Source organism: Saccopteryx bilineata, chromosome 5 (genome assembly GCF_036850765.1).
Source record: "Saccopteryx bilineata isolate mSacBil1 chromosome 5, mSacBil1_pri_phased_curated, whole genome shotgun sequence".
NCBI classification, from domain to species: domain Eukaryota; kingdom Metazoa; phylum Chordata; class Mammalia; order Chiroptera; family Emballonuridae; genus Saccopteryx; species Saccopteryx bilineata.
Genome location: NC_089494.1, coordinates 211,633,945 through 211,646,514, shown reverse-complemented (window position 1 = coordinate 211,646,514; position 12,570 = coordinate 211,633,945). Strand labels below are relative to the sequence as shown.

The 12,570-nt window shown below is 39.5% G+C and overlaps 1 protein-coding gene across 5 annotated transcripts in view; it reads left to right on the top strand.

The window, feature by feature from the left end:
- The window catches only part of SLC4A4 (solute carrier family 4 member 4), a 432,895-nt gene that overhangs the window by 380,758 nt on the left and 39,567 nt on the right, over positions 1-12,570 (top strand). For all 5 annotated transcript variants that reach the window (XM_066280764.1, XM_066280763.1, XM_066280767.1 and 2 more), the window contains exons 17-18: positions 9,971-10,084; positions 12,022-12,183. In XM_066280764.1, the coding sequence (XP_066136861.1) occupies positions 9,971-10,084; positions 12,022-12,183 (276 nt within the window). The remainder of the gene's footprint in view (positions 1-9,970; positions 10,085-12,021; positions 12,184-12,570) is intronic.

Below are 12,570 nucleotides of genomic sequence, written 5' to 3'. Positions count from 1 at the left end.
ACTAGATGGTAAGAATACAAAGACAATTTAATTCATGGGCCTAACACATAGTAGGAACTTTATGTTTGTTGAATAAGTTAGATTTTGGGGTTTTCAAATGAGAATGATTTGAAATATCTCCTGTGGGATCACACTTCGGTGCCTTATTTGACCTAAGTAAGCTGATGGTGGTCTTTCAGGCTTGGCTTTCTGGATGAGATAAAACCCTAAATTTCAGTGAAAACATAATGAGCATTTCAGTTAGGTGATGCATTTGGTTTTTATCCATGTAAAACACAGGAAAGTCTAGAATTCCACAGTTGGCATATAGTTTTGGAAACGTGATTTTTGTTTGACAGTTTGGCCGGTGACAATTCTATTAAAGTTGGATATGTTCAGTTTATAAACAACTCTTTATAAAAATCAGGTGACATTTCCATTCTGTTTCCTTTTTCTCTCAGAAACTTTTTTGGTGAATGGTAAAAACTGTCAAACTAAAACAACTAATGGGCATTTATTCTGCATCTAGTGTTACTAATACTGGCTGACATTTGGCTGGTTAGTGCAGAAACATCAGACCACATTATGCCATTGAAACTCATTCAGAAAATGACTTTGCTGTCAGTGAAGGAGAAACAGATTTTCAAATTCTTTTGTTATTTTGTACCAAGGAAAGTGATTTTTAAAGTCAAGGGCACTTATTTTTCTGAACAAATTGTTTTTTTTTTTAAACAATGACAAAGGTATATTTAGTTATAAATACAACATGATGTAGTAAACATTTAACAAAGATGACACTACTTCAATTCTTATGGGCATTTGACCCCACAAAAAGCAGTCAACTTAAGTTAAGCCCTCTGAAAAATCTGGTTGGCAGCACTGATTGGCCAGAGTATTCTGTGAGAGATGTAATGGTGGCATAAAGGCAGCCTGTGGGTGGAGAAGCAGTTTGACTGCGGTGCCTTGTTGATCCCAAGCACTGGCAGCTTACTTGTTCACCCTAGAAAAGTCACCAGCATTGAAATTCATCCATTAACACCAAATGGTCTCCTACTCCATTTCCAGATTGTCTGATTTATACGTATGACTTACTATTTCTTACTTTAAACATTTTTATTTTTGTACCTTAATGTAAATTATAAAATCACCCTTTTAAGCCCAAGAGCTCTTTATTAGAATGAATTTAGGGGCTGTACAAGAAGACCCAATTAGAGGGTCAGGAAAGTTTGGTAAATGGGCCCTAATCATTGAATTTCAGTGTTAGGACATTGAATACCACCTAATCCACTTTAACTTCCTAATTGCTGATAAGTGGCCATCTGTGGACTGCTTGAATGCTTTCCAGAACCGGAACTTCGAGTCTCCGAAGGCCTCCTTCCTCGGGGTCTGATCCTGCTCTCCAAAGCTTCAAACAACACAATCTTTCTTTCCTATGACAGATTTCACATCTTTGAAGCCAGTTTCTTCCCACGATTCCTTGAGGCCTACCATCATTTTTTATGTGATATGTTTTCAGACTCCTGTTCCTCTGGTGATCCTTTTCTGGGTCAACTCCAGATTTTCACTTTCAGTGTAGAATATAGGGACCAGATCGAGACATCATATTTCCCATGTGATTTGATCATTTGCGTCTGACACACACTCATTTGGTTCTTTGTTCTACTGCTTAGTTTTAAGGCAGGATGAAGGAAGAGGCCTGTGATTGCTACAGTCTCCTTAGCATCCCTGCTGTACCACATCATAATGTTCTATGCTTGGAAACACTATTTTTTTTCTAGTAGATTTCCGTTGGCAAGCTCTAAGTCCCACCCCGATAAATTGTACAATTGAATTTCCTTTTTTGTTCCCCAAATCTCTCTCGACTCTGGAATTTAAGTTATTAAAACCCTAGAGTCTAAATCAGACTTTCCTTTTATTGAATTCTAATTATAGTAGGCATTATTGATTCAGAGTACAGTGTATTATGATCGCCATACTGATAGCAGTCTTATTTCTCTTATGGTGCTTTATAGCATTGGCTTCTGGGAGGTCACACTTCAAAATTTTCATGGTATGGTGTGATTGCCAAAAGGAACATATTTGTCTGGCATGTTATGTTTTGTTTTGTTTTCATCTAGAATAAATGCTTTTTAAAAACAAAGTTGCTTTTAACATTTTCCAAGCACCAGGATCGGGAGGAATTGCCATTGCAGATTAATATTTATTGAGAACCACAGGATGCCTGCTGCTGTGCTTGTCTCTTGGTAACAGCTCCATCCTTTGAGATCTGCTCTGCAAGCTCACAGCCTGCCCCCCCCCCACCCTGTTCATCTAGGAGCAGCTGCGGTCCTCGCAAAGTGAAAATCAAACGTCCTCTAGGCGTCACAGGGACCAAATTCGTTATTCCCCCCTCCCCTGTAAATTAACTAGCTTCTCTCTGTGGTGTCTCTATGATTATGACTCTCTTAATAACTAATACAGTATCATCCTGCATGAAGAATATGTTTATAATAGATTTATTAGGGTGTTTTTGCCCAAGAACAAGAGAGAAGCTTATGGTTATTTGAATTTCTGTTCCAGTCCACTTAATTTCTTCTTTGCTTTGGGAGTTTAACTACTTAAGCTAGTTGCTTCTTATTACATTAATTGAGATATTTTGTAATTAATTCTGCAGAGGACAGAAATATTTTCTTTCTTTTCATTTTTATAATTAAAAAATGGTAAACAAAAAATAAAAAGAGTGATAGAAAAGAATCGTAGTTGAAACATACTTTCCTTTTCCTCATTCAGGCATGGAAGTAGGAATTATCATAGGTCCTAGCACCAAAATTTTCATAGCAAGCCCTTGCTCTGTGTATCTTTTAAAGACACTTCTTTTATATTTATTTATTTTATTGAATTTATTGGGATGACACTGGTTAGCAAAACTATACAGGTTCCAGGTACAGAGTTCTATAACACATCTTTTTCATTATTTTTCAAGTGTAGTTAACATTTAATAGTATAGTAGTTTTAGATGTAGAGCGTAGTTGTTAGACATTTATATATAAATAATTTAACAAAGTGTTCCCCCTGGTAAGTGTAGTACCCACCTGGCACCGTACGTAGTTATAATGTTACTGACTATATCCCCTATGCTGTAATTTATATCCCAGTGACTGTTTTATAACCACCAACGCGCACTTCTTCACCTTTCCCTTCACCTTTCCCACCCAGCCCCTCAACTCCTCTCCTGTCTGGCAACCATCACTTTGTTCTCTGTATCTAGGAGTGTGTTTCTGTTTTGATTGTTTATTTTGTTTTTTAGATTTCATATATAGGTAAAATCATATGGTATTTGTCTTTCTCTCTCTGAGTTATTTCACTTAGCATAATACCCTCTAGACCAGGGGTCCCCAAACTTTTTACACAGGGGGCCAGTTCACTGTCCCTCAGACCATTGGAGGGCCGGACTAAAAAAAAAAACTATGAACAAATCACTATGCATATTGCACATATCTTATTTTAAAGTAAAAAAACAAAATGGGAACGAATACAATATTTAAAATAAAGAACAAGTAAATTTAAATCAACAAACTGACCAGTATTTCAATGGGAACTATGCTCCTCTCACTGACCACCAATGAAAGAGGTGCCTTTTCCAGAAGTGTGGCGAGGGCCGCATGTGGCCCGCGGGCCATAGTTTTGGGACCCCTGCTCTAGACCCATCTGTGTTGTTGCAAATGGTAGGATTTCATTCCTTTTTATGTCTGAGTAACATTTCATTGTATGTATGTATCACATCTTTATTCTAATCATTTATCAGTGAACACTTAAGTTGTTTTCATATGTTGGCTATTGTATGAAATATTCTCCTTTGTCTCTTGTTATAGCCGTTGTTTTAAAGTCTTTTTTACCTGATAGAAATATTGCTATCCCAGCTTTTCTTTTCATTTTCATTTGCATGAAATATCCTTTTTCATTCTGTGTGTAGCTTGATCTGAAGTGAGTCTCCTGTAGGCAGCATATGTATGGGTCTTGCTTTTTTCTCTATTCAGTCTCCCTTTGTCTTTTGATTGGAACATTTAATATATTTACATTTAAAGTAACTATTGATAAGTATGTAGTTGCCATGTTATTATTGATATTTTTCTTCTTCTTAAAGAAATCCCTTTAACATTTCTTATAATACTAGTTTTGTAGTAATGAGCTCCTTTGACTCCTTTGTGTCTGTAAAAAGTCATTTTAACTAGTGTTTCACTTAGATTATAGTAGGTTATATCGCTAGGATATTGAAGCTTGAGCCAGGAGGGACTTAGCATTAGACTAGATAGTCACCTATAAGTTAGGATGTTTGTCCAAACTAGGTTTGAGGCCCCTGAATTCACAGGGTTGGGCATGAAATCTTGTGCAAACAGGTTTTCTCATGAAAACTTTGGTACTTCTAATCATTAACCAGTAATAGCTAGGACTGAATTAAGACCTATTCATTTCTAATTTGATTTCATATATACATAGTGACACATAAAAGGGTGCCTTTTGGGAGTGTTTGAAAGAGATCAAGTTTGATGAAAAGGGAAAGTAAAATAAACAAAAAAAAAAGAAAGGAAATTCACATATTTCTTTTCTAAATGTATTTGGAAATGTGAGAAGGGCTTGGAGAGCGATTCTTGTTTTCTTAAGGTCGGATTCAGAGCTCCTGTACACGGTCCTAGAGTGTGTCTGATATGCTACACACACTCAGTACTTGCCAGCTTTGGGACGCTTCCTAGTTCTCCTGTCAGTTTTGCCTCATTTAAGTGAAATCCCCTTCTTAGTATGGGATAGGACATGAACAGTCTGCTAAGATAGCACCCCCGCCTGCTTCCTCTAATTAGAGGATGTAGAGTTGGATGCAAACTGGCCTGGGAAAAATCAATTTCCTTGACTATGAAGTTTAACCTGGACCCTGTAGCTTAAAAATGAATGTCTTCCAATAAATATTCTCCAGGAGTGAATTTTGGTGTAATTAAACTGAAGTGTACAATTTAAGGGGAAATAGAAGTATATTATACAGAACATATCACCCTGGCGGGGCTTTCTAATAAGTTTAAGCAATATTATTATAAGCAAAACTGAGTAGCTTTTCCCCCCATAAATTGTAAGAAATGTAATCCTGAAGTTGATTAGCATTTGTCTTTTCAGCTACTTTTATACTTACTTCCAGTTCAGTAGCGCCACACTTGCCAAGAGTACCATTGCCAAGGGGTTCTTTCGGGTTTATATATCAATATGTAAATTTGAAAAACTAGTAACTATACTAAAATAAAGTACCTACTTATTCATATTAGTTATTAATTTTCCCATGGCTGCTACATCAAATTACTGCAAACATGATGGCTTAAAAAACACATATTTATTGTCTTGAGATATGGAGGTCAGAAGTCCATCTAAAAGGGCTAAAATCAAGGTGTTAGCAGGCCCGTGTTCTTTCTGAAGGCTCTGGTGGAGAATGTGCTTCCTTTCCTTTTCCGACGACCTGGGACTTCCCACATTTCTTGGCTCATGGCCCCTTTCCTCCATCTTCAAAGCCAACAATGACCTGTCAAGTTTTTCTCATATTGCAGCACTCTGACACTGACATTATTTACTGATAGGAAATAATGGTGCTGAGTTCCAGCCCAGGTAATCTGTCTCCCTCTTTCACTTTATAAGCACCCTTATGATTACATTGGGCCCACCATAATAATATCAGGTCATTTCTCCAATCTCAAGGTCAGCTGATTAGCAACCTTCATATCATCTGCTACCTTAATTCTCCCTCGTTGTGTAGCACATATTGATAGGTTCTAGGAATTAAGGCATGGATATATTTAGGGGGCATTATTCTGCCTACCACATTATCTGACCTAAATTTTACCTGATTATGATTGGTGATATGTTGATAGTGTACTGATGGGGGGGGGGAAGCATGTGTAGAATCAGGAAGATGAGTTAGGAAACCAATGCTGAAACCATGTGAGTTAAAGTGATGGCTTAGACAGAGGTGGTAATAGCAACAGAGGTGGCGAGAAGTAGCAGGTATGTTTTGAAGGTAATATAATGTCCTGTTAAGTATAGGATGTAAGAGAAAGAGAAGAGTCATGGATTATCCAAGAGTGTTGGCCCAGCACTAGGAAGAAATAAGCTGCCATTAAATAGGATGGAAAAAACTGCTGAAAGAGTAGGTTTAGGGCTTCATGTTTAGTTCATGGAAGACTGAGAATGCTTCCGAAAAATAAAAATAAAAAGGAGGAAGAGCACTGTCTTTTTGATAACAACTTTTTAAACAACTTCTAGTATATCTGAATTTGAGTTGTCAAAATGTTGGGTAAGAATTAGGAGGGTTTAATAAAGAAAAGAGAGTTTTTTTTTTGTCTTTGCAATGATTTCTGTTATTTCAGTGATTTATAATCTACTGGGCCAGAGAGGTTGGTATAACATCTTAATTTATTCCTGAAACTGCTTCACACGACCATCCTTTTTTTTTGCCAGATCATCCTGAACTGCCTGTGTCAACAGTTATTTGCACAAAACTCAAGAAATGAGTGTTTCCAAATATACCACACTACTGCATGATATTAATAATAGAGCAAGTTGTGACAGGGGAGGTAACTGGAACTCTCTCAACTGTCTTCTCAATTCTATAAATCTAAAACAGTGCTACCAAAGACGGTTGAAAGAGAAGGAAGGGAGGGAGGGAGGGAGGGAGGGAGGGAGGGAGAGAGAAAGGAAGGAAGAAAGGAAGGAAGAAAGGAAGGAAGGGAGGGAGGGAGGGAGGGAGGGAGGGAGGGAGGGAGGGAGGGAGGGAGGGAGGAAGGAAGGAAAGGAGGAAGGGAGGGAGGGAGGGAGGAAGCAAGGAAGGAAGGAAGGAAGGAAGGAAGGGGAAAAGAGAAAGAAAGAGAGAGAGAAAGAAAATAAATAAATAAATAAATAAATAAGTAAGTAAGTAAGTAGGAAGTTTTCTCTAGTATTTCATCCCTGGGAAACATCCTCTTTCCATAGGGATTCCAGGTATTTTCATCCAAAATTAGTTTGGAGTGGCAGTTCCATGCTATTATTTGGTTTTTGTTTCTTTTATTTGAAGAGTCCTTTCAAAAACCTTCTGACAGTGGATTATTTAGGTATTCCAGTGGGTTGTTTTTGTTTGTTTGTTTGTTTGTTTGTTTTTCTGAAGCTGGAAACGGGGAGAGACAGTCAGACAGACCCCCGCATGTGCCCGACAGGGATCCACCCGGCACGCCCACCAGGGGGTGACGCTCTGCCCACCAGGGGGCGATGCTCTGCCCATCTGGGGCATCGCTATGCTGCGACCAGAGCCACTCTAGCGCCTGAGGCAGAGGCCACAGAGCCATCCCCAGCGCCCGGGCCATCTTTGCTCCAATGGAGCCTTGGCTGCGAGAGGGGAAGAAAGAGACAGAGAGGAAGGAGAGGGGGAGGGGTGGAGAAGCAGATGGGTGCTTCTCCTGTGTGCCCTGGCCGGGAATCGAACCCGGGACTTCTGCATGCCAGGCCGACGCTCTACCACTGAGCCAACCGGCCAGGGCCTCCAGTGGTTTTTTGTAGCCAAAGAGGACTTGAAGAATTGGGAAAAACAATGCTTAATACATACATAGGAGAGGTTATGATATTCCACATGTCACATTAAGCACCCTGATAGCTTATTTTAATTATTAGACCAAACTGATGAACTTGTTAGCAATAATTTTGGCCGCATTTTTCAGGTGGAGTAATTAACAGTAAGAAAGGGTAAATATTTATTGATAAGAAATATTGGTGTTGGCCCTGGCCAGTTGGCTCAGCGGTAGAGCATCGGCCTGGCGTGCAGGGGACCCAGGTTCGATTCCCGGCCAGGGCACATAGGAGAAGCGCCTATTTGCTTCTCCACCCCGCCCCCCTCCTTCCTCTCTGTCTCTCTCTTCCCCTCCCGCAGCCAAGGCTCCATTGGAGCAAAGATGGCTTGGGCGCTGGGGATGGCTCCTTGGCCTCTGCCCCAGGCGCTAGAGTGGCTCTGGTTGCGGCAGAGCGACTCCCCGGAGGGGCAGAGCATTGCCCCCTGGTGGGCAGAGCATCGCCCCTGGTGGGCGTGCCGGGTGGATCCCGGTCGGGCGCATGCGGGAGTCTGTCTATCTATCCCCGTTTCCAGCTTCAGAAAAATACCAAAAAAAAAAAAAAAAAAAGAAATATTGGTGCTGAGTTGCAGCCCAGGTAATCTGACTATAGAAACTGCTTTCCACCACTGTGCCATATTTTCTCCCTGAATTGATCTGTGCCATCTATTTGTGCTTGAAATTATTGTGTGAGATTGGTGTTAACTTGCTCCTAAAAGGTCCCATTGGCCGCTCTCTGCTCCTCTGTGTGTACTTCTCAAGAAAGTAAAACCTAGCAGAACCTAGTTTTCCTGCAGGGAAAGGAACCTCTGGACAAAAGGGTCATCTGTGATCTTGCTGCTATTTAGTACCAAGACTCCTGGTGATGGTCAAGAATTGAGCACTACCACAGCCGTCAGCATCCCCACATCATTAAGTAATTTCGTTCCTCACTTCAGTTTCCATTCAACACCTGACTGTGGGAGTCCTGCTACTTTTTTAAAAGACCCTCTCTACTGAGACCTGTGCAGCCACTTAGCCCACCACTTGTCTCTCCCCATCTGGCAGCGCCAGAAAGCTGACTGCTCTCCCCGAGATAACTTGATAACTGCTCAATCAACCTTGATTTATATATTTAGGAGCCGGCTTCCTTGTGTGTGACTTGACTGTGAGCTTCATGAGGACATGGATTGTGTTAGTTTTGTTTACTGTGATATTCTTAGTGCCAAGCTAAGTATTAGGTACTGAGTAAGCCCTTGCTTAATGATCAGAGTATGCATTACCATGTGTGTATATACCTTATAGGGAGACTCAGGAGTCAGTGCTCTTAGGCTGTTATCAGTGCCAGTAAGCACCTCAGAGGGACAACCTGCAACTAAATGGTCCTGTGCTCCCCTACGGATTTACAAATGGCCATCCTGCACCCACTCCGTGGGAAAAGTTTTTTTGTTTTTTTTTCCCCCCTTTTTGTATTTTTCTGAAGCTGGAAACAGGGAGGTAGTCAGACTCCCGCATGTGCCCGACTGGGATCCACTGGGCATGCCCACCAGGGGGCAATGCTCTGCCCATCTGGGGCGTCGCTCTGCCACAATCAGAGCCATTCTAGCGCCTGAGGCAGAGGCCACAGAGCCATCTTCAGTACCCGGGCCATCTTTGCTCCAATGGAGCCTTGGCTGCGGGAGGGGAAGAGAGAGACAGAGAGGAAAGAGAGGGGAAGGGGTGGAGAAGCAGATGAGCACTTCTCCTGTGTGCCCTGGCTGGAAATTGAACCCGGGACTTCTGCACTACCACATGCCAGGCCGACGCTCTACCACTGAGCCAACCGGCCAGGGCTGAAAAGTTTGGTTTTAATGCTATATCCCATAAAGCGCAGCCCTTGTCCTGACAGGTACATATGGTGTTTAATGGCAATCACACTTAAGAAATGGTAGGAGATTTTAAGGACAAACCTAAAGTAAAAAATATCTTCTTTGAAAAAGTTAGTGAAGCCATCAAGTTTCCATCTGCCATCACTTTACATTTCTCTGAGGTCTTGAGCCCACTCCGTGGATGGGAACTCTTCTATGTTTTTGTGTGTATTTTTATGATATGTCCTGCGATTTTATCCTTATCCAGGTTCTTCTGTGCTGCACACAGGGAGAATGTTTGTACAGTATTTCAGGGACATGTTACCTCTGATTTTCCTCCCCAGCACGTGCACACACTGGCCTATTCTGTTGGGATTAGATTATTACTGGCCAGGTGAGAAAGTGATTCAAAAACAATTTAAAAAATCATCTCTCTGCGGTGTGACACCTCCTTTAATTTGTTGATGAAGCTGTTACTATAACGTGTTAGCAAATGCAGAATTCTTCTTTCGGTTCAAATGCAGGCAAATATATGTATCCAGTGCTAAAGAGTCCCTGGTTTCTTCTTTATTTTTCTAGGCAAGGAAACTGATCAGTGATTTTGCCATTATCTTGTCCATTCTCATCTTTTGTGTAATAGACGCCCTGGTAGGTGTGGATACTCCAAAACTGATTGTGCCAAGCGAGTTCAAGGTAGGTAAACGCTGTCTTTTGGCCGTTCCTGGAACTCTCTGGTTTTCCTTCCATTTCCCTATCCTAGTTTGTCATATCTCTCCTTAGTTTTGTACAATTATCCATTTCTTTACGCGTTTCAAAAATGTCCTCCTGCTAGACACATGTATACATTTTGTATTTTTTTATTAAAATTAAATGCCTGAATAAGATCATATGCAAAGTTCACATTATAATGCTTTTTATTGGAAAATACCTTATAACATCATTATGAACTCTGCTTTCTACTTTTAGATTACTCTAAAATATTTGAAGTATTTTCATACAACTTATGACTTTGATTCATATAATAGTTCTAGGATGCAACATAACTATCATCATTCTGACTTAATACAGTTGATGTTTAAACTCATAAAAATTAGGTAAAATGCCTACGATTACATTATTAATTCAGTGTTCTTTTCCTGCTGCCAAACTGTCATACACACACATTTATGTATAATGTGCATTTTAATTATTACAAAGAAGATATAAAAATTATTCATTTTATAAACCTATTGGTATGAGCATGCCTAATGGCTAAAATTTACATTTCAGTCAGACTAAAATGTCCATACCTAATTTTCCATTATATGTTTTTCACCTAATATTTTAGAACACTCCTAAACTCTCTCTCCATCGTGGAGACCACATACTTGCTAAGAAAAAACCTAAATTAACTGTAGTTTTAGCTTAATAACTACTCAGCGAGGAAGGGATATCTATATTATAGTAAACAGAACATTTTTGCATTATCTCTGCCATCACATATTTATTAATAAAGATAAGTTATACATTTACTCGTTTGTTCATTTAAGCCAATATTTTACTGGATGTTTGCTTTGAGTCAGGCCATAGACTGGATATTCATAATGCGTTGATGAGCAAGATGAAGTTCTTTTCCTTACAAGCTCACAAGATAGTAAAGGTAGTGAAATGTGGACAGACTCAGGGATGGAGTTATGAGCAAGGGGAGATGAAAAACAGGAATATCTTCAGAGAAGAAGTGAGACTTTTTTGATAGTAGGTGTGGAGAACATAATTCATACATAGGATTCTATTTTAGTTTATTTGCATTGTTAAAAGTTAGAAAACAGAGGATAGGAAATATTTTAGTTTTTTTTTTTTTTTTTTTTTTTTAGTAGATGATCTACTGAGAGAAGATAGATGGAGAACAACAAGGATAACCATGTTTTTCATTTTCTGTGCTATTTATAAGGATTAAACCAGTTATTCTGCGTTATTTTACATATATAAAATAAGAAGTACCAGAATGTTCGAATAAGTTTGAATATAACTTATAAATGTTTGTATCTTTTTATATATTATGAAACAATTATAAGTTGGCAGTATTAAAAACAATTCTTGCCTGTCTTTTTTTTTTTTTTTTTTTTTTTTAACAGAGACAGAGAAAGAGTCAGATAGGGGCAGACAGACAGGAACGGAGATAGATGAGAAGCATCAATCACTAGTTTTTTGTTGCGACACCTTAGTTGTTCATTGATTGCTTTCTCATATGTACCTTGACCAGGGGGCTACAGCAGACCGAGTAACCCCTTGCTCGAGCCAGCGACCTTGGGTCCAAGCTGGTGAGCTTTGCTCAAACCAGATGAGCCTGCGCTCTAGCTGGCAACCTTGGGGTCTTGAACCTGGGTCCTCTGCATCCCAGTCCGACGCTCTATCCACTGTGCCACTGCCTGGTCAGGCCATAGCCTGCATTCTTCGTATCCTTCATTTAAAATATTGCCTTAAAACTAATTTTCTTTAGAAAACTTTTGGTGAATAATCTTCTTTGTTCAATCTATCAGTAAAACTGTTTCCATTTTTCAATAAGTTGACTCTCCAAAAATAAAAGTGTGTTTCCCCACTGATTTTTCACCAAGAAGTATGTATTGATATTGTTTTCTCTTTTCTTTAAGCCAACGAGTCCAAACCGTGGTTGGTTTGTTCCGCCATTTGGAGGAAACCCCTGGTGGGTGTACCTTGCAGCTGCTATCCCTGCTTTGTTGGTCACCATTCTGATATTCATGGACCAGCAAATCACAGCTGTGATTGTAAACAGGAAGGAACATAAACTCAAGGTAAAATGCTCATAGTAATGGTTATTATTGCCTTCTACTTTCTTTGAAGTACTTGAAAGTAAATATTGATCCTAAACTAAGATGGTTTCATTGGGATCTATGTTATAACCGATATTCTTTAAGGCTTGGCAGAATCTTAGGATCTCTTTATGTTGACACATGTCCTTAGTATAATACTTTAGGAAGATTTCACTTAATGGTGAAGAAATTATTTCACATTGTATTTTCTTAGTCACCATAAAGCATATTATAAACCGTTTACCACTCAGTCACTGTCACCCTATATCTATCTGATTTTAATGTGGTAATTGTCCTTAATGAAGACAATAACTAATGCTTTTTTCTGAAATTATTGAGTCATAGAAACAGTATAGTGGGTTACCAGAG